The sequence below is a fragment of the Engystomops pustulosus genome, chromosome 3 (assembly GCF_040894005.1).
Source record: "Engystomops pustulosus chromosome 3, aEngPut4.maternal, whole genome shotgun sequence".
Taxonomy (NCBI): Eukaryota; Metazoa; Chordata; class Amphibia; order Anura; family Leptodactylidae; genus Engystomops; species Engystomops pustulosus.
Genome location: NC_092413.1, coordinates 16,693,436 through 16,720,001, shown reverse-complemented (window position 1 = coordinate 16,720,001; position 26,566 = coordinate 16,693,436). Strand labels below are relative to the sequence as shown.

Sequence of the window (26,566 nt, the reverse complement as noted above, 5' to 3'; positions counted from 1 at the left end):
CACCAGCAGCAGAATAGTGAGTGCAGCTCTGGGGTATAATACAGGATGTAACTCAGGATCAGTACAGGATAAGTAATGTCATGTATGTACACAGTGACTGCACCAGCAGCAGAATAGTGAGTGCAGCTCTGGGGTATAATACAGGATGTAACTCAGGATCAGTGCAGGATAAGTAATGTCATGTATGTACACAGTGATTGCACCAGCAGCAGAATAGTGAGTGCAGCTCTGGTGTATAATACAGGATGTAACTCAGGATCAGTACAGGATAAGTAATGTCATGTATGTACACAGTGACTGCACCAGCAGCAGAATAGTGAGTGCAGCTCTGGGGTATAATACAGGATGTAACCTAGGATCAGTACAGGATAAGTAATGTCATGTATGTACACAGTGACTGCACCAGCAGCAGAATAGTGAGTGCAGCTCTGGAGTATAATACAGGATGTAACTCAGGATCAGTACAGGATAAGTAATGTCATGTATGTACACAGTGACTGCACCAGCAGCAGAATAGCTCGTGCAATCTCATTCTGCTGTGAACTGCTGACGGGTGTGGTTGTTTGTGACTGAGCTCCTGCACCACCTGGTGGAAGACCAATCCACCCAGGCCTGCTCTCTCCTCCCCAGGGAGGGAGTGGGTTTTCTGGGATGAGTGAGCCAGGAAAATCCCAGGCTTCTGCCTCCCGGACCAGGCCGGCGGGGGGCAGGAAAAGCCAGATACCGGCCAACATGGAGGGGGTGAGAAGATCTGCCCGAACCCAAGGACGCAGCGATGTGACCTCGGCTGCCACCCCCAAGACCCAGGGAAGCCGCAAGGTCTCCGGAACACAGAAGATCAAGGCAAGTAACATCAGCCTGAGTGCTCCTCCTGGAAAGCTGAGTGACTGTGCGGGAAAGTTGGGTGGTTCAGCTGGAAAGCTGGGTGCTCACGGAGGTGTGCAAAAAGCATGGGGACACCTAAAGGCCCGGGAGTCTGCTACCATCTATGGCTCCCGGATTGCTGAGCACCTCCGTGAGTACGAGGAAGCTGGCAAGGCGATGAATAGGCTCCAGGAGGAGATAAGGGAGACCTTGGCCCTAGCGGGGGTGGCTACACAGAAGAAAAAGTCTGATCATCTTAACACCATTGACAGACTAAAAGCCGAGGTCACCGCTCTGCAGGAAAAACGACGGTTGATCCGGGAGCACAGCGGTCCGTTCAGGGAAAAGCTGGAGAATGACGCCAGATTTAATGACATGCGCCAGGAGAAGCTGAGAAAGCTGAAGGGGCTTCAGATCCAGGCGGATGAAGGCGATGGCGATGATGAGGAGGATGAGGAAGACCTGCCGTGTCCGTCTGGTGGCCTGCACCAACACCAGCAGGCCTCGCACGACAGGCTGCCTGCAGAGCAAGCGCCATTACCATCAGGCTGCGGCTCTGCCAACCTGGAGGAGGAAAGTGATGACAGCGGCCAGGGGGGGGCGCTAATGGCTCAGATCCGTCAGCTTGAGTCCCCAGTTCACCTCCAAAACTTCTCCTTCGGCGATGAGATCCCGGATGACGACCTAAAGAGAAAGAAGAGAGCCAAGAAGACCAAGGCGTCTCAGGAGGTGAATCTGGTGTTTCGTCCCCTCCCTGTTCCCTCCGGGCGGGCAGCAGTGCCAGCCTGTCGTGTAGGCCCCGTTACCCAGCCCAGCACGAATCCTGCAGTGGACTCGGTGCCAGGGTGCGGGGAGAGTGCAAAGCCACGTTCCATCATGGTGCAGAGCACCAGCCTTGTTTGTAGTAGCAAGGATGGTGCAGGGAAGGCATCGGCCGAAAGGCCGGACAGTGAGGGCGATCCAGCAGGTCCTGGTACTGTGCGCTGCCCCCCAGTGGGTGGGGGGGGTGGCCCTGTGCCAGGGGCAGTGGCGGTGGCTCCTGTGGCCCCTAGCGCTGTGGCTGTTGCTTGCTCCGGTAAGCAGCGGCAGTGTGATGGGGCTGCTGGGGCTTGTAGTGCGGCGCCTCCCAAGCGTCCTGTGCAGCCTGCAGGAAAGGGCGCAGGAAAAGTTTTATTTTGCATTGGATCATCTGACCCAGGAGATGGTAACAAGAGACTGTCCGGACTTCATAAAGAAAAGAGACCTCATGCATCTAGCGAGCAGCGGTGCTCAAACATTAAAACAGCTGGTCAACAAGGGGTTAATGCCAATGAGGCAGAGGGCACAAGTAAGATCGGGGTTGGAGCTGCCTCTTCTCAGGCTGTATCAGCTATGGAGGTGGCTCTACCCCCAGTGTCCAGTGACGCCGAGGCAACCCCAGGTCCTCCTGGCCCAGCTGGTGTGAGTGATGCAAGGAAGCGAGGCAGTATTGTACATAGTGTGGTGAATGTTGGGGTGGTGAATGGTGCTGAGGGGGGTGATCCTGGTGTGCGTGCTGGACCATCTGCACCCCCAGTGGTGGCCGCTCCCATAAGGAGCTATGCGAGTGTCACCGCTGGGGCAAGTGGGGTTAACTCCTTGTCTCCTGGCTCTGGGAACAGCGTTTTGCAAAGGCGTCTTCTGGAGGCTCTCAGGAGAGGGGAAAAGTCAATCAATGTAGAGGGGAGAGATGTTGATCTGTCCTTCTGGACAGACAGGCATGGCCTGGCAGCCTTCCAAGAGAAAAGGGGGGGAGAGACTGTATGGTCTTTACCCACAAGTGGGCCCGGAGCTGCCCGTAGGAATGTGGTTCGTCTTCGCTGGAGGGGCAGTGACGCATGCCCACCCAGGTCAAGGGTGGTGGAGCTCCTCCTGAAGATGAACTTCAGGGCTAGTGACATCTTTGCCCTGATACATCCTTATGGTACTCCGGAGTTCGATGTCAGCTTTGTTCGGCCGGAGGGCTTAGAGCTCTTCTGGTCGAATTATGAGCTGGCAAAGAACGAGCCCGCATGGCGAGACTTTGCTGTGCAAGCAGTGTCTCGCCAAAACGCAGTCAAGAAAGTGACCGTTTTGACCCGTAACGAGTCACTTTCTTGCATGGACATCATGACGTGGCTAAGTCGTTATGGCGAAGTAGTTCAGGTACCTCAGAAAAACCGCGATGAATTTGGCATTTGGTCTGGGGCCTGGACCTTCATGATGAAGTTGAAGTGTTCAGGCGGCACAGTCGCCCACATTCCTTCTTCAGCCTTTCTTGGGCGGGACAGAATCCTGATTTTCTACCAGGGGCAGCCGAAGGTCTGTCACAGGTGCGGTGACCCCACCCACTTTAGCGCCAGCTGCCAAGTGCAGAAGTGCGCTTTGTGTGGTGGGCTAGGTCATCTCGCTGCATCCTGTAAGGACATTAGGTGTAACCTGTGTGGTGAGCTCGGTCACCCTTTCAGCCGTTGTCCTCGCTCCTTTGCCAATGCGGTTGTGACCCCAGTGGAGGAGAGCCATGAGGTTGCTTCTGCTGGGGAAGGTACCAGCAGAGGTGGAGGAGCTGAGGGGCCTGTGAAGAAAAGTAAGAATAAGTCACCTTCTCAGTTGAGGCGGCTTGAAGCCAGACAAAAAGGGAGAGAACTGGGGAAGCCTCAGGTTGCTGGGGTGACCCTTGGTCCTTCCTCAGAGGCTGGTCATGCTACTGAGGCCCTGAGGGATGATGAGTTGGATGAGGAGGTCAGGAGGATGGAGCGCGAGAAAGGTGCCATGTCCTCCACGTCCTCCCATTATGAGAGTATGGATGAGGATAACAGGATTTGGCTAGAAAATAAGCGCAAGCAGAAAAAGAAAAAACGCGGCCTATCTAAGGTACCTAAGGAAGGGAAAACTTCCTCCCCTCTGGTTGAGCTTTCCAACCGGTTCCTCACCCTCGATGAGATCGCCTCCTCGGAAGGAGAGGCTGAGGGTGGGGTTCTGGAGGTGGCGGCGGAGCAGCCTGCAGGGGGCGCCGAGTCTCTATCCTCTGGGGATGCTGGGTCCTCAGAGTGGGAGACTGACTCAGAGCCAGGAGACAAGGACGAAGGAGAGGGTGGTCCGGGTGGGTCCTTGGGGGCCAGTAATAACATGGACACCTCAATTTCGTTAAAAAGAAGTTGCCCCAATTCTGATGGTAAAAGGGAAAAGGCATCATCTTCAGAGGAGAGTCGGGGGAAGGGAAATGGAAAGAAAAAAGCCGTCTAACTCAATCACTCATGATGGCGGCGCCCACTCCGTTGACGCTGGCGTCCATTAATGTCGCCAGCATTAAGTCTGATGCGGCTAGATTTGCGGCCTTTGATTTTCTCGGCCGTGTTGAAGCCGACATTTTATTTTTGCAGGAGACCAGGCTGCCAGATTTGGCGGCCGTGTTTAAAGCTAAGAGGGAATGGAGACACGGGCCTTCCTATTGGTCTCTTGCGGCCGAGCCGTATAGCGGAGTGGCGGTCCTTTTTACCGCACTGGTAGAATGCCGACGAGTTATTGAGTTAGAAATGGGGAGGTGCCTGATCCTGGATGTCCTCATGAAGGGACAAGAACTTCGCCTAATTAACATCTATGGTCCCCAGTCCAAGTGGGACAGGAAGTGTCTCTTTATGAGGATCAAGCCCTACCTTTTTACAAGTCGGCAGGTGGTCTTTGGAGGGGACTTCAATGCTGTCACGAGGTCCCAGGATAGGGGAGGTTCCAGAGACAAGCTGACTTATGATAGCGTCGCTCTTAATAGCATAGCCAGTGAGGCTCGCCTGGTGGATGTCCACATCCGGCACACCCCAGGTCACACGGGGTTCACCTATTATAGGGGTAGCTGTAGGTCTAGAATAGACAGGTTTTATTTAAAGGAGGAAGCCATCTCTTCAGCAGTGTCCGTTGTTGAGGTGGAATTCTCCGATCACTGTCTAATTTTGTTTTCTCTGAATGTTACAGAGACCCCCCGGATGGGAAGAGGCTACTGGAAGCTCAATTCGTCCCTCCTGGAGGAAGCGGAGATAAGACAATCCTTTGAGGACTTTCTTCAGAGCCAGGTACCATTGCTGGGCCTTTGTAGCAGTAAGTCAGAGTGGTGGGAGATGCTCAAGAAAAGGGTGGCGAGATTCTTCCGCCAGCTCTCGAGCCTCAGGAGCCTGGACAGGTACCGCCTGTATCAGGGCCTGAGGAGGAAACTCGAGCATCTCGTCTCGACTGGGGGTAGTCGTGAGGACATCTCCAGAGTGAAATCCTTGCTGAAGAGGTGTCAGTACGATAGACACGCATCTTTGGTTTTTGAGAGGGATTACGGGAAATACCGCTCGCCCGACCCTTACAGAAACTGCAAGATGTCAGTGAATGGTAAAGTTGTCACAGGACTGGTTGACAGTACGGGATCCCTGAAAAGGTCCAGATCAGGGATTCTGGAGGTCGTCAGATCCTTCTACTCACACCTCTTGGGCAGGAAGGATCTAGATCGGGATGTGATGTCGGATTTCCTGGCTGAAGCTGTCCCTGAGCCAGGAGTAGACCCCTCTCTTGATGTTTTGACAGAGATGATCAGGGAAGAGGAAGTCAGCCTGGCGATTGAAGGGCTCGCCCTCAAGAAATCACCGGGTCCGGATGGCTTAACATCTGAGTTTTATAAGACCTTTAAGGACGCCTTGGTTCCCCTCTTGACTGAGGTATTCAATGAGTGTCTTTCCTCGGGCGCTCTGCCGAAGTCAATGAGGAGGTCTGCCCTGATCATCCTGTCAAAGGGTAAGGACCGATCTCGTATTGAGAACTGGCGTCCCATAGCGCTTCTCAATACGGACAGAAAGGTTTTGGCAAAGGTGCTGTTTAATCGGCTGGTGCAGTTTGCGCCCCGGCTCCTTTCGGGGACCCAGCACTGCTCTGTTCCAGGCCGCAGTACATTTAGTGCTGTGCTTTGTGTCCGGGAGGCAGTGGAGCAGGGCAGGGCTGGTAACTGGAAGGGGTACTTGCTGTCCTTGGATCAGGCAAAAGCGTTTGATCGGGTTAACCACGAGTACCTCTGGTCTGTCCTTCTGAGGTATGGCCTGCCGGGGGAGTTTGTCAATTGGCTAAAGGTTTTGTATGCAGGGGCAGAGAGTTTCCCGCTTGTGAACGGTTGGATTGGCCGCTCTTTTGAGGTTGGGTCTGGTGTTCGCCAGGGTTGTCCTCTGAGCCCACTTTTATACGTGTTCGCGATTGACCCATTCCTTAGGAGGGTTGATCGTGGGCCGTTGGTGGGAGTCGGGATGGACCAGGCGGCACCAGAAGCCACTCTAAGGGTGGTAGCGTATGCCGATGATGTCACCGTTTTTGTGTCCTCGAGAGGGGAGGCGCAATGGGTGATGTCAGAGGTTGACCGCTACTCAGAGGCTTCTGGGTCCAAGATGAACCGGGATAAGTGTGAGAGTCTCTGGCTGGGAGAGGGAGGTCCAGGCTTTGATCTCCCGGACACTCTTCCAGGGCCCCAGGACTCTGCCAAAGTTCTCGGCATCGAATTTGGCCAGGGGGATTACCCCATGCAAAACTGGGACGGCAGGCTTAAGATCGCCGCTCAGAGGGTGGACCAGTGGAAGGGTTGGTCTTTGACCCTCAGAGAAAGGGTTAACCTGATCAAAACTTACCTGCTCCCATTGCTGATTTATCTGGGCAGTGTGTGCATGTTGCCAGAACCCCTCTGGACTCGGGTCTACAGTCTGTTCTTCCAGCTGTTATGGGGGAATAGGCTGAACCTAATCAAGAGGGAGGTTACTTACCGCACGAGGAGACAAGGAGGGTTGTGTATGGTCAACCCTGTGGTGTTCCTAGTGAATACCTTTCTTAAGATCAATGTAGCAAACCTCTGGAAAGAGAGGGCTCCTCCGTGGGTATACTCCTGCAGGGGATGGTTTAGGCCTTTCTTCCAGGAATGGGAGACAGGAGGGCAAGTGAAGGATCTCCGTACACCGCATGGGCATCTTCCGGCTTACGCTGCCCCGGTTCTGAAGGTGATTCGCCGGTGGGGTCTGGGAATGTGGGAGATCAGGACCATGTCGAGGAAAGTCCTTGACAAGAGGGTTCTGTTGACCCATTTCCAGAAGCCTCTGGCCCTCAGGGATTGCCCAAGTCGGGATCTGGGGGTGGGTTTGAGTTTATTGAATTCTATCCGGATCCCCTTGAAGTTTTGGGACGTGACTTGGCGCTGCTTCCATGGAAAGCTGTGTGTGAGGGACAATCTGAAGTGTAGGAGCTCTGAGGAAAGGGGTTGTCCCCGGGAGGAGTGCGGTGGTCTGCTGGAGAGCATGGACCACTTCCTGCTTCAGTGCCCCTTTAACACAGAGGTGTACAACCGGGTGGGCGCTTCCATCCATTGGCCCGGGTTGGCCGGTCTCTCCTATGCGGAGTGGGCCTATGGAGCATTCAGAGGCCTGGGTGGCCGGGACCGCTGCACGTTATTCCTAGTTAGCCTAGTGGTCAGGTACCACACGTGGAACGCACGGTGCTTAGTATCGACGCAGCGTAAAATCCTCCCGGTGGATGAGGTGGTTAGGAACATTCTGGGTGACCTGGTGAAGGTGCGCTCCCTGGAGTATGAGGGGCTGGGCACGGGGAGGGCCTCTCTCCTTTGGAGGGGGTTCTCCTTTAGTGTCCCTTAGTCTGTCATCTCCGCTCCTGGTGTTGGGCTGATGCTGACACTGTAGATTTTTGTTTTGTATCTGAGGTTATAGTGATGTAGGGCTTGCAGGTGCCGAACCTGGGCTTTATGTGGTTTTGATATATGTTGATATGTTTAATGTGTTTGTATCTTGTGTACAGTGTGTATATAGTTATATGTAGTTATAGTTCTTGTGTGTATATAGGTTGGTTTTGGGGTGTTGGTGTTAGGGTGTTAGGTTGGGAGGGGGGTGGACGGGACTTGGACTGTACGATCCTGGGCACTGGTCTGGACTATATAGCGCGGACTTTGGACGTTAGACCAGTGTCTGGGGGGGGGGAGGGTGATGGGCGTGGGATTTAGTTAGTTATATTTTATGTTATTTATTGTTATTAATGTTATTTCCGTTATATTCATTGTTATTTCTGTGTTTATTTATTGTTTATTTATTTATGTGTATTTTGCTGTGTATTTTGATATAAAAAAAAATTAGGTGGTGGGACTGGGTGAAGGTTTTGTCTGTTTTCATGCTGAGTGTGTGGTGTGTGTGTGGCTGGGCCAGGAGGTTTTGTAAGTTTATTTTCGTTTATATTTGTTCTTTTGTAATTCTTTTGCCAGAAGTTATGGCTTTATTTATGTTTATTATTGTTATGTTTTTCACTTTTATATAAAATAAAAGATTTACAGGATGTAACTCAGGATCAGTGCAGGATAAGTAATGTCATGTATGTACACAGTGATTGCACCAGCAGCAGAATAGTGAGTGCAGCTCTGGGGTATAATACAGGATGTAACTCAGGATCAGTACAGGATAAGTCATGTCATGTATGTACACAGTGACTGCACCAGCAGCAGAATAGTGAGTGCTGCTCTGGAGTATAATACAGGATGTAACTCAGGATCAGTACAGGATAAGTAATGTCATGTATCTACACAGTGACTGCACCAGCAGCAGAATAGTGAGTGCAGCTCTGGAGTATAATACAGGATGTAACTCAGGATCAGTACAGGATAAGTAATGTCATGTATGTACACAGTGACTGCACCAGCAGCAGAATAGTGAGTGCAGCTGTGGAGTATAATACAGGATGTAACTCAGGATCAGTACAGGATAAGTAATGTCATGTATGTACACAGTGACTGCACCAGCAGAATAGTGAGTGCAGCTCTGGAGTATAATACAGGATGTAACTCAGGATCAGTACAGGATAAGTAATGTCATGTATGTACACAGTGACTGCACCAGCAGCAGAATAGTGAGTGCAGCTCTGGGGTATAATACAGGATTTTATGGACAATAAGTACACTACAAGTCCTGGTATTGCATTAATAAGGACTGTATTTTTTACGCAATCTAGAGCGCAGGTAAGTCGTCTTGTAATGCCATTAATACTGTCTGATGCGGTGTTGATAAGGTAAGTGTGATTTCATAAAGACTAGCCGAATCCTCAAGCTCCTGAACTGTGAAATACGATTTAGCCAGTGTAAGGTCCAGTCCTCCTCCCTCCTGATGCCAACATTCCTGGTAGCTCCCACGGAAATTGTGAAAAGCGCGCCAGGCTGTATCAGATTCCATGGATGCCTGGAGTGGTGCTGGTACGTGCGATTACTGCAGCAATTATCTCATCAACCTCTGACGAGTGTCCACATTACATTAAAACCCATCTCACAGACATAAAGTAACATATGAGTGCAAAATTATTACTTATCCTGTACTGATCCTGAGTTACATCCTGTATTATACTCCAGAGCTGCACTCACTATTCTGCTGGTGTAGTCACTGTGTACATACATGACATTACTTATCCTGTACTGATCCTGAGTTACATCCTGTATTATACTCCAGAGCTGCACTCACTATTCTGCTGGTGCAGTCACTGTGTACATACATGACATTACTTATCCTGTACTGATCCTGAGTTACATCCTGTATTATACTCCAGAGCTGTACTCACTATTCTGCTGCTGGTGCAGTCACTGTGTACATACATGACATTACTTATCCTGTACTGATCCCGAGTTACATCCTGTATTATACCCCAGAGCTGCACTCACTATTCTGCTGCTGGTGCAGTCACTGTGTACATACATGACATTACTTATCCTGTACTGATCCTGAGTTACATCCTGTATTATACTCCAGAGCTACACTCACTATTCTGCTGCTGGTGCAGTCACTGTGTACATACATGACATTACTTATCCTGTACTGATCCTGAGTTACATCCTGTATTATACCCCAGAGCTGCACTCACTATTCTGCTGCTGGTGCAGTCACTGTGTACATACATGACATTACTTATCCTGTACTGATCCTGAGTTACATCCTGTATTATACACCAGAGCTGCACTCACTATTCTGCTGCTGGTGTAGTCACTGTGTACATACATGACATTACTTATCCTGTACTGATCCTGAGTTACATCCTGTATTATACCCCAGAGCTGCACTCACTATTCTGCTGCTGGTGCAGTCACTGTGTACATACATGACATTACTTATCCTGTACTGATCCTGAGTTACATCCTGTATTATACTCCAGAGCTGCACTCACTATTCTGCTGCTGGTGCAGTCACTGTGTACATACATGACATTACTTATCCTGTACTGATCCTGAGTTACATCCTGTATTATACCCCAGAGCTGCACTCACTATTCTCCTGCTGGTGCAGTCACTGTGTACATACATGACATTACTTATCCTGTACTGATCCTGAGTTACATCCTGTATTATACTCCAGAGCTACACTCACTATTCTGCTGCTGGTGCAGTCACTGTGTACATACATGACATTACTTACCCTGTACTGATCCTGAGTTACATCCTGCATTATACCCCAGAGCTGCACTCACTATTCTGCTGCTGGTGCAGTCACTGTGTACATACATGACATTACTTATCCTGTCCTGATCCTGAGTTACATCCTGTATTACACTCCAGAGCTGCACTGACTCAAATCAGTAATCATCATAGAATTACTGCAAGTTAAGTGTGAACACCTCCTTAGCTTACACTAAACATTAAGCAGTAAGTCTCCTTGGTGTAGAAGGTCTTGCCAGCTTTTCTCCCCTCCTCTCGGTGATTTTGCCCTTTTAATACCAATCATCCAGCATCACAGAATAAACATTGGATATCTGCAGCCGTCAGCCTGGAATCTCACTGTTTGCCTTTGCAGGGAAGGAACTCTGTGGGTTTTCACCCTAAAAGGCCACTATTTGTTAAAAATAAACTTTACTCATGAAGTCTGCAATGTGAGGCCGGTAGCGGCACGCTGGCAGCAGAGGGGGACACAAGCTGCAACCTGAATCCTCGCTCTGCAGCCTGGGACTTCTGCATTCATTACCCAAAATTACAGGGAGAGGACTCCAGTTCAGCAGCACAATGCATTCCCCCGACACACAACCTATAATTTAATCAGGGCTAATCCCAAATACCAGGAGAATTAGTGCATGCAAAACACCAACACAACCTATAAAAAGAAGAGGGGGACCATGGCGCCCCCCGCCGCCCCCTCCTACCCGTCACACGGATACGACTGTTCACTTTGCGGTCGGTAGAAAGTATAATAAACACGAACAGTGATCTCATACAATGTCCCAAAAGACTCAACATTATATATACTAAACCCCAGCCAGTCCCGAATTAAAGGGGCTTTCCGGTTGGCTGATAGCTGAGGGGGGGGGGGGGGGGGCGTGTCCCAGGGATATTATGCATCGGTGGCCAGTCAGGGGTCACTTGGGATACAGTGATCAAGATCTGACATGTCAAACCCTCTGTTATCAGACATTTGTCCCCTCCCCTATTGTATTTACACAGAAAACCCCTTTAAATATGACCCGTCTCCAGGTTTACCCCACTAAACTACTAGCCCCCCCACATGTACTTGCTAAAATTCCCTTTTTAAATGTGAAATCTCCCTCGTTTACCTATAGAAAATCTCCTCCAAATTCTGGCAAACATGACTCTTTGCACCTCATTTACACACGAGATGAGTCAAGTTTAGTGGTTGCAGGAGTAGTGTCACTTTAGAAGTCCTTATTTTCTGTTACGTAACAGCTAGAAACAAGCTTTTTGGGTCATATTCAAGATTAGAATCTCATCTTTCAGATCACACGTGGTTCTGTGAGCTACAGAACTGGACATACAGGCAACGAGACATAGATGGGAATACAAACTACAGATAAAGATCCAGTTTCCAACCATTTTTTAACTGTCTGTCCATTCTGTAGCTCAGAGAACCATAAGCCTGATGGGATCCGAAAGATGGAGTCTCATCTTTAATATGACAATAGCATCATGTTTCTAGGTACTATGGAGCCAATGATGGGGGCTTCTGAATTGACACTCCCTCTGCAACTACTAAATTTGACTCACATCATGTGAAAATGAGAAGAGTTGTCATATTTCCCTGATTTTGGGGAAGATTTCACATAAAAGAGGAAGCTATTCTGGGCAGCATGGTGGCTGAGTGGTTAGCACTTCTGCCTTGCAGCGCTGGGGTCCTGGGTTCAAGTCCCAACCAGGTCAACATCTGCAAAGAGTTTGTATGTTCTCTCCTTGTTTGTGTGGGTGTCCTCCGGTTTCCTCCCACACTCAAAAACATACTGGTAGGTTGATTAGATTGTGAGCCCCAATTAAGACAGGGGCCAATTTGGCAAACTCTGTACAGCGCTGCGTAATCTGTATGCGCTATATACATAAAGAATTATTATATTATTATTATTCCTGTATGCTCAGCCCCTCCATCCGCCGTAAAATTTGTCATTAGTGGCCAACCCCTTTAACTGTGCCTAATGATGTTCACAGCATGCACAGCGAAGTAAGGTATACGGATCTTGGCTTGGCTATGCAAAAGGTGCATGACCTGGGGGTCCAAAGCAAATAGAAACCATCTTTCCCCTCTGTAAACTTGACAACCATCAGCTGTAAAGTAAAAGGGTTTACAACCGTAAAACCCGGCTTTACAAAGACGTGCTGCGATTTTAGGGGTCCCAAAACCTCGGAAAGTAATGTGCCATTACATAAATGTTAATGCTTGGTGCTAATTGTTAACTTCCAGGTTGCACCAGGACTTTCATCCAAAGTCGACAGACTGCTTGCAGACCACCGTTGACGGTCGCTACTAATGCTCACAAACTCTTACCAGCAGCTGCCACTAAAGTCCTGTTGTTAATTTCCCAGCATGCACCTGGACACACCATTGTTGCCCGTCTAGGTGTTCCGGTGGATCGCAGATAGTAGCTGCTGACGCTTGTGTAACACGTTGGCGCTCCTGGACATTATTCCGACTGACCTTTTCAGTTAACATTATTCAGAGAATATATGAGCCGCTTCAGGAAAGACGTAAACATCACAACGATAACAATGCAACAAATACACATCTCAAGGTCTACAGAAGAATCCACCAAGGTCAGCGGCGCAGGAATGCAGCGGAGGAGGCGTCCCAGTATTGTTACTGCAAAGTAGCGACAGAAAAATTGTCTATTCTGGCTTATTATAACAAGATAAATCGAGATTCTTATATGTTATTCTTCAAGGTTTTATAAAAAGAACAAAAAAAAAACAAAAAACAAGGAAAACAAAAAGCAAAAAAAAAAAAAAAAGAAAAGCACAATACGTTAAGGATGACAGATAATCAAATTAAAGGGGTTTTACAGAAATTGGCGTCGGAGATTAGTATTCGTACAAATACAGCTTTAGTTGAATTATAGTGAATGGGGTGGAGTGCAATACCAAGCCTGGCCACTATACAATGTATGACGACGTGTGTTGTATGCAAAGTGCCAGCAGGAAATTATTCCCTAAAAAGAAAAGGGGTCGCTTAAGTTAGATTCCGACCATTTTGAAGCAATATATCACCACATTGTGAGGTGGGCTACCCCTTTAAGGAAGGAAGGTTCCTTTTTAGAATTAATATTAATTCTTTATTTATATAGCGCACACAGATTCCGCAGCGCTGCACAGAACTTGCCAAATTGGTCCCTGTCCCAATGGGGCTCACAATCTAATCAACCTACCAGTATGTTTTGGAGTGTGGGCGGAAACGGGAGGACCCAGAGGAAACCCACACAAACTTGGATAGAACATACAAACTCTTTGCAGATGTTGACCTGGTATGGATTGAGAATGGATGATCCAGACAGTCCTAAATCAAGCGCAAGTGAAAAGGATTTGGCACCAAACACAGCGCCCCCTCTTCCGTGTGGTTGCATTTGGTACTGCAGCCCTACGCCGTGTACTTGAATGTGTCTTCTGAGAAGTCATGGGATCAAACAATTACACATTGAGCTATGAGGCTCCTCAAATACACTGGACTCTTGGACACTTTGCTTGTGTTTAAGGCACATTATATGCCATACAATTGTTATATCTGGCATATACCTTCGACATGCTGCAAAAAAGAAGCCAAGCACAGCTCTCTTGTAGGAACCATGCCAAATTTTGGAAAGTTTAAGTTAAACCAAAGTTATGTACAGATTTAGGAAGCTGTGTATGAGAAGGACTGTCAGCAACCAATCGTAGCAGAGTTTTCATTCTGTATTCTGCTCTGGTAAAATGAAAGCTGCAATGTGATTGGTTGCTAAGGCTGATAAAGACAGATTTACTTCATCGCTGCAAAAACCTTAAAAAATGTAGTAAATCTCAATGATGATTCACTTGTGGCCACCTCCTAGGCCCGAAGTCATTCACAAACACTTACTATGTGAAACATATCACGTCTCTGTTATCTAACCTCATCTGACATTGGTTATGTTCCACATAGTAAGGGTTCTGTGGGGCCACCACAAGTAAAAACATTCAGTTTTACTACATTTTGAAATACACTTTGGGGCAGATTTATATAGAGCAGAACCGTTGTTGCCCATTTCACAGCCAATCACAGCCCAGCTTTCACTTTACCAGAGTAGACCAACAAATAGCTGTGCTGTGATTGGATGAAATGGGCAACAATTACAGTCCTACTTTAAGACCACTTTATAAAATGTAGTAAAACTTTGAAGTCCGTTCAGTGTTTGTGGCCTCAAATGCCCAAAGTCATTCATATAACAAATGTCAGATGACATTAGAGATTAGAGACGAGTCACAAGCATAAATAAATTATCAGACCGTGACATTTTATGGCCGCCTTATGTTAATTACAAGGCTTTTTTTTGCCCAAAATGGATTATAATGGTGGATTACGGAAGCGTAAAACCGCAGCCTATGAGAAAATTGACCATTTCATGTTCAACTTGTAATAAATAGGTGCTTGGCCCTTTTAAGGGAAACTTTTATCAGGTTTTACCCCAATGAACTACCAGTCCCCTCAGGAAGGGAACGTAATTCCCTCTCATTTATGCAAAATCTCACCTGTTTACCTCTAAAAAATCTCCTCCGAAGTCAAGCAAATATGACTCTTCTCACCTCATTTTCACATGAGATGAATCAAGTTTGGTGGTTGCAGAGGCATTGGCACTTCAGAAGCCTCTTATCTTTGGTTCTATAGCACCTATAAACTTTCTATGCATATAGTTTATGGTTCCGTACTACAGAACTGGACATACAGGCAGTTTCAAAATAGGTGGGAATTGGATCTTTATCTGCAGCTTGCATATCCGACTAGGTCTTTAGCTGCCTCCATCTCTGGTTCTGTAGCTCACAAAGTCATAAGTCTGATGTGATTTTAAAGAGGAGATCTTTATCTTTAAAATAACACAAATACATGTTTCTAAGTGCTATAGAACAGATGATAGGGCTTCTAAAGTGACACACCCAGCAACCACTAAACTTGCCTCATCTCGTGTGAAAATGAGGCCTGACTGTTTCCTAAATTTTTCTAGGTAAAAGTTGAGATTTCATATAGAATAGGGAATTCTAGAAAGGGCATTTCATATCCTAAATTAAGGACTACTAGTTTAGTGGGATAAAACCTGGTGACGGATTCTCTTTAAGAAAATAGAGATGTGAGGAGACAGGGACCCACCTGGTGATGCTCTGGTTCAGACAGGAAACGCTTGGCACATAGAACATGACCCCAAAATACAGCAGGGGCTCTATGGAGAACTTGTCCAACTGCTTCTTCAGCGATTTCTCCAGCTCCACCCACCGCGCCTGATGAGACTTCCCGAGAAACCATAGTCCAAAATAACGAGTCTAGCAAAAAGACAAAAATATACCTCAATAGGCGTAATACATTCCCATTACCAAGAGGCCGCTAGGTCTGCTGCTCCAGTCACTAGTGTAGCTGTATTTCACATTCAGGGTTGCAGGAAAGCTGGGTGACAGCTGTACTAGGAGATGTTAGTAGCATTAACAGCTCAATGTACTAAAAAGTTTTCTATGTAGATTCAAAACGGAGCTGATATGACTCAAAGTTATTCCTCCCGATTCTACTATATACATGCATGCTCAGTCTGGCCGAGTGTGCACGTACTATAAATGTTCAGTGTCAATTCAATTCTAAATTGGATATAAGATATAATCAGGAAATTATTCCTCCAGGAAATGGATGAATCAACCAACAACTGGAAATAACCCTTCCCCTTTGTCAAAAGAGAAAGAGATGTGTCCCTAAAAACTGACAACTGGGTGTCACCAATTCCCTAGTGAAAAGAAAAGGGTCTGTCACCTAGTAAGGATCATGTTCTGACACCCATTTGTCTGCGTGTTTCTCTATTATTCCACCAGGAAATTAAGGAATCAACTGACAAATGGGCGTTACATTACCCCCCCCCCCCCACTTACCAAGGAGGTGTGGCTCTACAGATTCAAAACGGATTGGACAGTGTCAGAACGTGCAGTTTACAGGACAACCCTCTTCTCATTTGACAACGAAGATTGGCGACACCCGGTTGTCAGTTTATTCCTAAGTTTCTAGGTGGAATAACAGAGAAACAATGACGAATAGATGACGCAGGAGCGTGAGAAGACGCGTGAGGTCCACTTGAAGACTGACGTGTTGCTTCTTGGATGCCCTCCACTGTAACACTTCTCCAGAGATTGAAATTCTTCTCTCTACGTAATATAAAGTTTTCCGTAGTCGGTAGCTCTCTGCTGGCAGGGTCCCCATTAGCATCATTATCCGCAGCGCCAGTAGCCGGCCTGGCAATGCAAACTGTCAAATGTTCTGTCACATTAAATAAACTTCACTCCTGCGATTGCATGGCAAGAAAATATCATTTCTAACACCGAGCCATAACCTCTGTTATTCTTCCTGGAAAGAGTTAAAAACATTGACTTACAATTTCCCGTGCCAAAAGCCTACCTGACCAGGTCACCACCATTTGGGAAGGTCTCAGTAGGCAGGTGCCCACCCCAGGTGAAAATGTATCATGGTAAGTAAATGTTGTGCATTTTAACAGTAATGCAAAGCGATTTCCAGGAGGAATAACTGAGGAAGTATACAAATTAGTGCAAGTTCACATCTCAATTTCATACCCCTTCCCTGCAATTTCATACCCTACAATAAGAGAATGTTCACACAGACTCTTAGACACATAGGGGCACATTTACTAAGGGTCTGTCGGACGCATTTCCGTCTGGTTTCGCGAAATTTTTTCCGACTTGCACAGGGGTTTTTGGCACACGCGATCGGATTGTGTCGCATCGGCTTGCATGTGACACAAATCGGGGGGCGCGGATGACGGAAACCCCGACTGATTCAGACAAACCGTGGAATTTAAAAACCAAATTGTGTTGCAGGATCAGCACTCACATACACCAGGAAGAAGAAGGTGAACTCCTGCGGACCTGAGTGGGGAAGCGACACATGCAGGAAATTGGACGCACGATCTTAGTGAATCGTGGCAGCTCTGTATCCTCGTTGGACATTCCAGATCAGCGGCGTCAACGGAACAGGTAAGTAAATGTGCCCCATAGAATCTGATTCCCACCTAGATTGGCCCCCATGGATTTTCTTTACCTATGGTGTACTCTCTCAGCGGGAGTCATATTCTGAATGAATACCTCTATGTGAACATTCCCTTATTGTAGGGTATGGAATCAAATCACTTCACCCATTCAGTTAAGCAAAAACCTAATTGTTATCAAAATCTTGACTTTTGCTAGCTCCGCCCCCGAGGGTCCAACATTGAAGGCCTCCGAGGAGTCAAAAAGTAATACAAGTGTGAAACCTAGAGAAATGGGGACACAGAAAGAGAAGGAGGGGGCAATATAAAGAGAGAGCGGAGCATGGAGAAGGGCACAGAGAGGGGGTCAATGTGATAGAGAAGGCATAGTGAAAAACAGCAGCAATGGAGGCAAAGAGATAGAGAGTTGGGGATAGTGAGAAGCATGTGGGGGGGCAATAATGGGGGGTATGAAGCCATAAGAGGGGACGATGCCCGAAACCCCTTCCCCCATCAGTGATCCCATTATAACTTATAGTCGTCACTCCAGGTTTTGGTTCAAAATCAATGATAAAATGAGCCAATGACACAACAGAGGTGTGAACTGGCCCTAACCTTGCATATGATTATCGAATTTCAGTAGGGCAGCCCTGACATCAGCGTGCAATCAGCGCCCGATTGTAACGGCAGAGCGGTCACCCCTCGCAGCTTGCTTGACTCCCCGCCAGACGTGCGGCAGATGATTGGCCGGGGTGAGTAGGCGCGCTTCTAGCACACGCAAGTGCTACTCATGGCTTCCCATATCGTGATCTGCCTTCGGTAATTGCAGCGACAATGTAAGACATAGCTGCTAATTACAAGCTGGAGATATTTCGGAAATGGGAGAAGGAGGGGGGGGGGGGGTGATACGAGACGGAAACCATAATTTCCCTTGATAACAGATTTAATAAAGTACTTCAAAAGGAGAACTGCAAACTAGCATTGGTTTAAGTGCCATTTATCATAGATGTTGTTGTTGTAAAATATCCCCTTTAAATTCCTTAAAGGGATTCTCTCACCTAAAAAAATCATGGTACAAGTAAAACCTACATTGTGTAAAGCACTTCATAAGCTTTCCAAATATAGCTTTACAGATTTCCAACAATGTGTAGTTTTTCAGATAATTCAATTTTTATATTTATGTAAATGAGACTCTCAGTGCACTTGGGGGCGGGGCCACACTTGCTCATAAGCCATTTTATTCCTTATATGCTTCCCATTACTTCCCAGTAACAGCCTTTTATACAGTACACATCTTTTATAGAAGTTATAGAAAGTTAATTTGCATAGAGATGGAAGCTAAATTCTTTCGAAAATGACACATCATTATGAAACAGGAAAAATATGTCTGGAAGTAAGCTAAAAGTGTTTGCACTCCCCCAAAGCTAAAGCCAAAAGTTACAGTAAATCCGCATTCTTAGAAAGCAAAAAAAAAAAAAAAATTGATGACAAAAGTTTATGAGATGAGTGTCTTATATTTCCAAAGCCCTTTTAAGCCAGTTTCTGACATTTTACTGTAAACTCGTCTGTTGCCATGGAGATCCCATAGCTGTGAGTGCTACATCAGGTCGACCCGCCCATCTCAAAGATGATCCATTCGTTTAGGCCGGGGGCACTAGAGAGGATTATAACATCATTATACCATGATGGAGTCTTATGAGGGAGAAATATAGCAATATCCCTATACACATAGGTGGCAGACTATCACATATTATAGAGAAGATTCTGAACAGAACCACATATCGGAGGTCCAAAAGGAATTTACAAATATAGACCACAATTGGGGGAGGGGTGGGGCTAAAAATATAGGCCACAATTGAAGGAGGAGCTAAAAATACAGTCCACAATTGGGGGAGAGGTGGAGCTAAAAATACTGGCTACAATTGGGGGAGGGGAGGAGCTAAAAAAAGGCCACAATTGGAGGCGAGGTGAAGCTAAAAATACTGGCCACAATTGGGGGAGGGGTGGAGCTAAAAATATAGGCCACAATTGGGCGAGAGGTGGAGCTAAAAATAAAGCCCACAATTGGGGGAGGCGAGGGAGTAAAAATACTGGACACAAATGGAGGCAGAATTAAAAAAAAAACTGAGGGGTTTGGCTCAAAAATATTGGCCATGATTAGCTGGTGGCAAGGTTCAAAAATACTGACTGAAAATAGGAGGTGGAGCTCAAAGACTACAGGCCCCAATTGGTTGGCAGGGCATGTCTTAAAAATACTAGCCACAATCAGGGAGGCAAGGTTCAAAAATACTGGTCACAATTATGGGGGCGGAGCTCAGAGATCACTGAACACAATACGGGAAGGGAGTTTCAAAAATACTGCCCACAATTAGGGGGGGGAGCTCTTTATATACTGCCCACAATTAGGGGGCGGAGCTCTATATATACTGCCCACAATTAGGGGGCGGAGCTCTATATATACTGGCCACAATTAGGGGGCGGAGCTCTATATATACTGCCCACAATTAGGGGGCGGAGCTCTATATATACTGCCCACAATTAGGGGGCGGAGCTCTATATATACTGCCCACAATTAGGGGGCGGAGCTCTATATATACTGCCCACAATTAGTGGGCGGAGCTCTTTATATACTGCCCACAATTAGGGGGCAGAGCTCTATATATACTGCCCACAATTAGGGGGCGGGGCTCTATATAAACTGCCCACAATTGAAGGTGGGATTTAAAATTAAGGGGCAGGACTATCCCCTACCATCTAGGGAGACATATATGGTAAATTTTAGAGGAGAGAAGGATATGATCCAGATTTTCAGTGAAGAGACAGCTCCTTCATTGACATCTTCACTTAAAGAGAGCGGAGCTGCAGTACCACAGACAACCAGTGGATCTTTCTGGTGCTCTTTTTGACAGTGCTCTTTTTTAACCCTTTACAACCCCTTTAAGATCAGTAAAAGCTCCGCCAAGCGACAAGCCACCATGACTCATTGTAGAAAATGCTTTATGCAAAAGTTTAAACCCGAAAAGGTCACGGCAGGTCGGCAAATAATCTAAAACTGGAAACAAATAGCGGTTTGTGTTTTTGTGCTATTTGAGACTCCGGAGCCGCCCAGCGGAATTTTATTGCCATTGTCCGGACTATTTTTTCACAGGGAGGAAGTGGACTATAATGGGATCCGCTTGTGGCGAGAAGGCAACGTGAAAATGATAGATCTGCTAATCATTGTTCACATACAAGGGCTCAAAATACTACGTCCAAAAACACCTACTCCCTTATACCACATTCTTAAAGGGATGCACTAAAAATATTCTTAAAGAAGACCTTTCACAGACTCTGACCTTGAGCCGTTTAGTAGTTGCCGCTCCACTTATTCTGGCACAATTGGATTTGCTTTTCTCTCGCCCCCACTATTCCTGAGTAATAAGTGTTAGTTGTGACCCGGATATGCGAATTAGGCTCTCAACTGTCAAATGGGTGGGGCTAGGCTGTATTCTCCAACTCAAGACTGCCCCACCTGGCAGGGACCACAATTAGGAGATTGGATGCAAATTCTAAACAACATTGAGGAACGTTGGGGGATGAGAGGAAAATATAACTGTACACCTATTACAGCTTCAAAGAATCGGAGTGGGTGTAAGTAGTGAAAGGTCCTCTTACAGAGGCTTGGTATCACTAGAATAAAGACCGTGGACCCCCTGATCCTAAACCAGCTGTTAAATTATCTACTGGGGACCCTCAGTGCTGCAGATTCACAGGCTGTTACAATGAGCGGAACACGTCTCACCTAACCCCCTGCTCTCTCCCTCCTCATGTACCTGTGTAAACTAGCAGTAGCAGGCAGTGCAGCATGACCTGGTCTTCTCATTGTAACAGCACGGAGGAGCTCTGTAAACCTTAGGCTAATTAGCATAATTATAAAAGTTGATTTTAGAAGGCAGCAGGCCATGGATAACAAATATAAGAAGTCACAGTGCCTGGATCTATGAGTAAGTGTCCTTGGTTCACCATGATAGATTTTGATTTCCTTGCCACTTACAACAACCCAAATAGTTTGAGACCTACCTGCCACCGTTTTCTATTTGCACTTGGTCCTGGACATATAACATTTAAATGAGTCAGATTTTAGGGAAAGCACCAAAAACTTCTCCAGAACCCCCCTGCTCCTTCCCCCAAATAAAGTGACCAGTGGCAAATCTTGTTGAAGGCCAAAAATCTGGTTTTGGCCATTTGCCAGGAACATGGCTACCAACCTATAAATTCCAAAATCCACATTTTAAGGAAACCCGTCAGTAGATTTGGGGCCCCTAAATGCCCAGCCACGTAGCCGAGTTTAAGGGTCCCAAATCTTTGTATCTTACCTGTGTCTTGGGTGACGTTACGTAGAGTCAAGTTGGTAAAGTCATGTGCACTTCCGCACAGCGACGTCCGCAAAACCTCACACAGGGGCATAACTTTAGGGGGTGCAGAGGTTGCGGTTGCACCTGGGCCCAAGAGGTTTAGGGGGCCCTTATGGTGTCACTTTCCCATATGAGAAGACTATTACTATAAACCATACATTATAGTCCGGGCCTGGCACAGACTTTACACTGGGGCCCATCAGCTTCTAGTTACCCCACATCACTGCGCATGCCCTAAACACCGGGCGCATGCGCGGTAAAGTGACATATGCTAACTTTCGATTTTATGGTGGGCAAAGTTAACAAAAATTTTGGAAGTTCTGGAAGCCCTTACCTCGCAAAGTTCCAGTCTTAGGGCCACGGCCTCGAGACATTCCAACCCGGTGCTGTCCACGTTGAGTGTACACTCGATCTCGGAATTGTTCAGCAGCCGGATGCGACTGAGGAAACAGTTCTTGTTTAAGACATTGTATCTCTTGGTCCTCCGTAGCTTGAGCTTCGGTATGAAAGGCATGGCTTAGGCCGCTGTCGTGGATGCCCCCACCAAGGGCAGCCCCCCCTCCTCTCACTTTATTTTTGCTTTGAATCTCTCGCCACAAACTACTTTTGTCCTCCAAGTGTCGGGATAGTCGTCCATACCCAGCGCGATCCAACGGATGTCCCCGCTACCTGCAACACAAGCAAGACATGGAGTCATCACACAGAGCGGTCATATCAGAGACATCGGAACGACTAGTGACCGGCACAAGAGGCGAATACCAGAAATGAAACGCAGAGCTTTGTACTTCGCAAAAACACATCACCCGGTTTCTATGGTGATTTACAGGAAAAGAAAAGCGAATAACCAGACAATAATCAGGAGCCGTAGACAACCTCAAGAACAGTCGACCTGTTATTTATAGCAAAGCTCAAAGCGGGATTTTGCTCCCACTCACTGATGAATTTATTAATATTTCCAAAAAAAAAAAAAAAAAGATAAAAAAATATTGTTGACATAAAATAATTGCTTAAAAGGGCATTCCAGGATTCAGTGATTCAATAGTCGGTAGCCCCCTCCCCCCCCCCCCCCCAGATCTGCTGCCCTCTAATGAACTCCTGAGTCACATGGCTAATTCGGAGCTCAGTCCTACTCATGTGAATTTACCGCAATACCGCACGTGGCCACTATACAATATGTGGTGCTGTGCTTGGCAGCAGTGAAGAGGTCACAGGATCCATCTAAATCAGTGGTTCTCTACCTTTCTAATGCTGTGACCCCCGCAATACAGTTCCTCATGTTGCGGTGACCCCAAACCATGCGCTTCGCAGTAAAAACGCAATAAAATTGCGGCTCCAATGGCTTTAGGCGACCCCCGGTTTTGATCGTCTGACCCCCGCTGGGGTCACGACCCACAGGTTGAGAACTGCTGATCTAAATGCTATGAGCAAGCAAACACTTGATGAGGTGATTGATACAAATACATGAACATTGTGACACAATATTCCTTTAAAGGGATTTTCCTTTTCTTAAAGTGACGGTTGAGGAGAAGGGATTCCAACTGCTGGGGCCCAAAGTAATCAAGAGAACCATGCCCCCTTCACAACGGCGGCGGAGTCTGTAATCTACATTTTAAAAATTTTGACTAAAAGGCAGAAAATTCTGTCATATACAGGCAGTCTCTGGGTTACGTACAAGATAGATTCTTTGGGATAAAAATCAGTCCCTGGACAGGTGATGTCACAAAGGTGCATGGTTCATTATACCCCTGGTCATGTGATGTCACACAGGTGCATGGCTTGATATATCCCTGGTCATGTGATGTCACACAGGTGCACGGCTCGTTATATATCCCTGGTCATGTGATGTCACACAGATGCACAGCTCATTCTATCCCTGGTCATGTGATGTCACACAGGTGCATGGCTTGTTATATCCCTGGTCATGTGATGCCACACAGGTGCACAGCTGATTCTATCCCGGATCATGTGATGTTACACAGGTGCACGGCTCGGTATATCCGTGGTTATGTGATGTGACACAGGAACACAGCTCGTTGCATCCCTGGCCATGTGATGTCACACAGGTGCACGGCTTGTTATAGCCCTGGTCATGTGATGTCACACAGGTGCACGGCTTGTTATACCCCTGGTCATGTGATGTCACACAGGTGCGCGGTTTCTTATATCCCTGGTCATGTGATGTCACACAAGTGCACAGCTCGTTACATTCCTGGTCATGTGATGTCACACAGGTGCACGTCTCATTATATCCCTGGTCATGTGATGTCACACAAGTGCACAGCTCGTTGTATCCCTGGTCATGTGATGTCACACAGGTGCACAGCTCGTTACATTCCTGGTCATGTGATGTCACACAGGTGAGAGTAATGAGCTGTGTGATATAACAAGCCGTGCACCTGTGTGACATCACATTATCTACGACCGGTGTTTATCCACAGGAAGTAAACACTGAAGCTTCCTGTTGAACGACAGCAAGCAGAGATCTAGAAAACTTTGAGGAAGTGATACAAAAAGTATATTGGAAAAGTTATATAACATTCTACAGTACAATCCTAAATGGGTGCAATTCCATGTGTGTAAGGGGGGGTGTGCTAGAGAGCAGGGTCCAGAGCACTAAACCGGCGCGGCTTCTCCTGTTATCTCAGGCTCCTCCAATCAGACTTGATTTTAAGGCCAAGACTATGACTACGACTACAATCTCTCCCAGGAGGAAAATGGTGGACACAGGAAACGATAGATTTTACCATCTAGATTCAAAACAATGACCGACCAACTCGGCACTGCTACATCTGAGCGAGACTTGCAGATTCCTTGGGCCTGACTAGAGCAGAGGACCAGGGAGTAATGCAAGGAGCCGAGCACCAGACGCGTCTCGTCAGTCTCATTCTGCTGGATAAACGAATGTGCGGTTATGACACATCCCTGACATTCCTCCTCCATCGTTAACCCTTCATATAAGATAGAACTTTCTATGCTCGGACCATTTCTGGATTTACTATGTAGAAGGGGCAGCACGGTGGCTTATTGGTTAGTATTACAGCCTTGCAGCGCTGGCTTCCTAAGTTCAAGTCCCAGGGTCAACATCTGCAAAGAGTTTGTATGTTCTCTCCGTGTTTGCGTGGGTTTCCTTCAGGTCCTCTGGTTTCCTCCCACACTCCAAAACATACTGGTAGGGTGATAAGATTGTGAGCCCCATTGGGGGACAGGGACTGGTTTGGCAAACTCAGAGCAGCACTGTATAATCTGTGTGCTCTATATAAGTAAAGGAATTATTATTTATTATTAGAAAATGGATGAGAGAATAGGCAGTACGGTGGCTGAGTGGTGAGCACTACAGCCTTGCAGCACTGGAGTCCTGGGTGCAAGTCCCACCCAGGATCAACATCTGCAAAGAGTTTGTACATTCTCTCCGTGTTTTCGTGGGTTTCCTCCGGGTCCTCCAGTTTCCTCCCACACTTCAAAACATACTGTTAGGTTGATTAGATTGTGAGCCCCATTGGGGACAGGGACTGATTTGGCAAGATCTGTACAGCGCTGCGTAATCTGTAGGCGCTATACAAATAAAGAATTATTATTATAGAATGTGAGTTTTCTACTGTTTTACGGTCTTAACGGGTTTTCCCACGAAGCAAAATAGGCCCTTCCCACAGGATAGGGCCTAACTTACTGATCGGTGTGAGTCTCAGTGATGAGACCCTTACAGATCACAAGAGCAGGGGTGATCCGATGTCTGACCCTCGTCACTCCCAGAGATGAGCGGAGCAGCTAGTCCTGCATGGCCGGGTGCCCTGTTCATCTCTGTGGAGCTGACAGAATCTACAGCACAGAGGGGCTTTGGTAACATCCCCTAGATGCCTTCTAGCTCATTAGCATCATTTTAAAAGTTGATTTTAGAAGGAAGGAGGCCATGGATAACACACATAAGTAGATTCCCACAGTCCCGATGCCTGGATCTATGAGTAAGTGTCCCTGGTTTATCATGATGGATTTTTATGCTAGATTCTGACGGGCAAATATTTTTGCTTCCTGTCCCAGAAAATATTATTATTTTTTTAAAAATCTAAGAGCTTATTCACACAGTTGCATGTAGGTCAGGATACATGAAAAAAAAAAAAATAGTACAGGACTCCATTCACCCATCAAAGGGCACCCAGGGGAAAAAAAAAAAATCCAAAAGATTAATGACATATAGTCCAAATAAAAAAAATTGTCATGAAAAAACCTTCCCATTCTAATCCGCAGTAATAATTGCAATTTAAAAGGAGATTTTCTAGTATTACAAAAAGATTTCTAGTGTTAAATAGAAAAAAAAACACAAAAAAAAACATTTAAATTAAAAAAAAAAAAACACTAGTTATCAGTTTATGAAACAGGCACACAAGACCAAAAAATAATTGGTCATAAAATCTTTTTGAAGGCAAAAACCTCAAACCTAGACGGGCAAAGTCTGAGATTCCGGCACGTTCTTTTATCAGATCGACTTCAAAATTACAAAAGACAAACAGAAGTCTCTAACCACCAAATACCACAGCGAACAATGCAGCCTCACACTGTAAATAAGAAACGGCGAAGAAAAGACATGAAAAGACTTGTTGGGCCTCTTGAAGTAAAAAGATTTTTTTTTTCTGCCAAAGTATCAAGCACAAGATCTTAACCAAGTACAAGGGAAATTTTGGAATCCTTTTCAAAGCCGGAGCACTCCCTCACAGAAATATCTTAAATACACAGCCCCTCGGTGCACATAGTCCAGACAAAAACAAGCTTGTGCTACCCACAGTGTGGGCTGACCGAGAGAAACTTGGCCGCCCGAGCCCGATACTTAGAAG

At 46.7% G+C, this 26,566-nt stretch overlaps 1 protein-coding gene across 1 annotated transcript in view; it reads right to left on the bottom strand.

Annotated features, from left to right (window-relative positions):
* The window catches only part of PTPN14 (protein tyrosine phosphatase non-receptor type 14), an 82,707-nt gene that overhangs the window by 39,131 nt on the left and 17,010 nt on the right, over positions 1-26,566 (bottom strand). The window contains exons 2-3 of the mRNA XM_072140133.1: positions 22,075-22,409; positions 15,483-15,652 (exon numbers count right to left, since the gene is read on the bottom strand). Of these exons, the coding sequence (XP_071996234.1) occupies positions 15,483-15,652; positions 22,075-22,254 (350 nt within the window). The 5' untranslated portion in view covers positions 22,255-22,409. The remainder of the gene's footprint in view (positions 1-15,482; positions 15,653-22,074; positions 22,410-26,566) is intronic.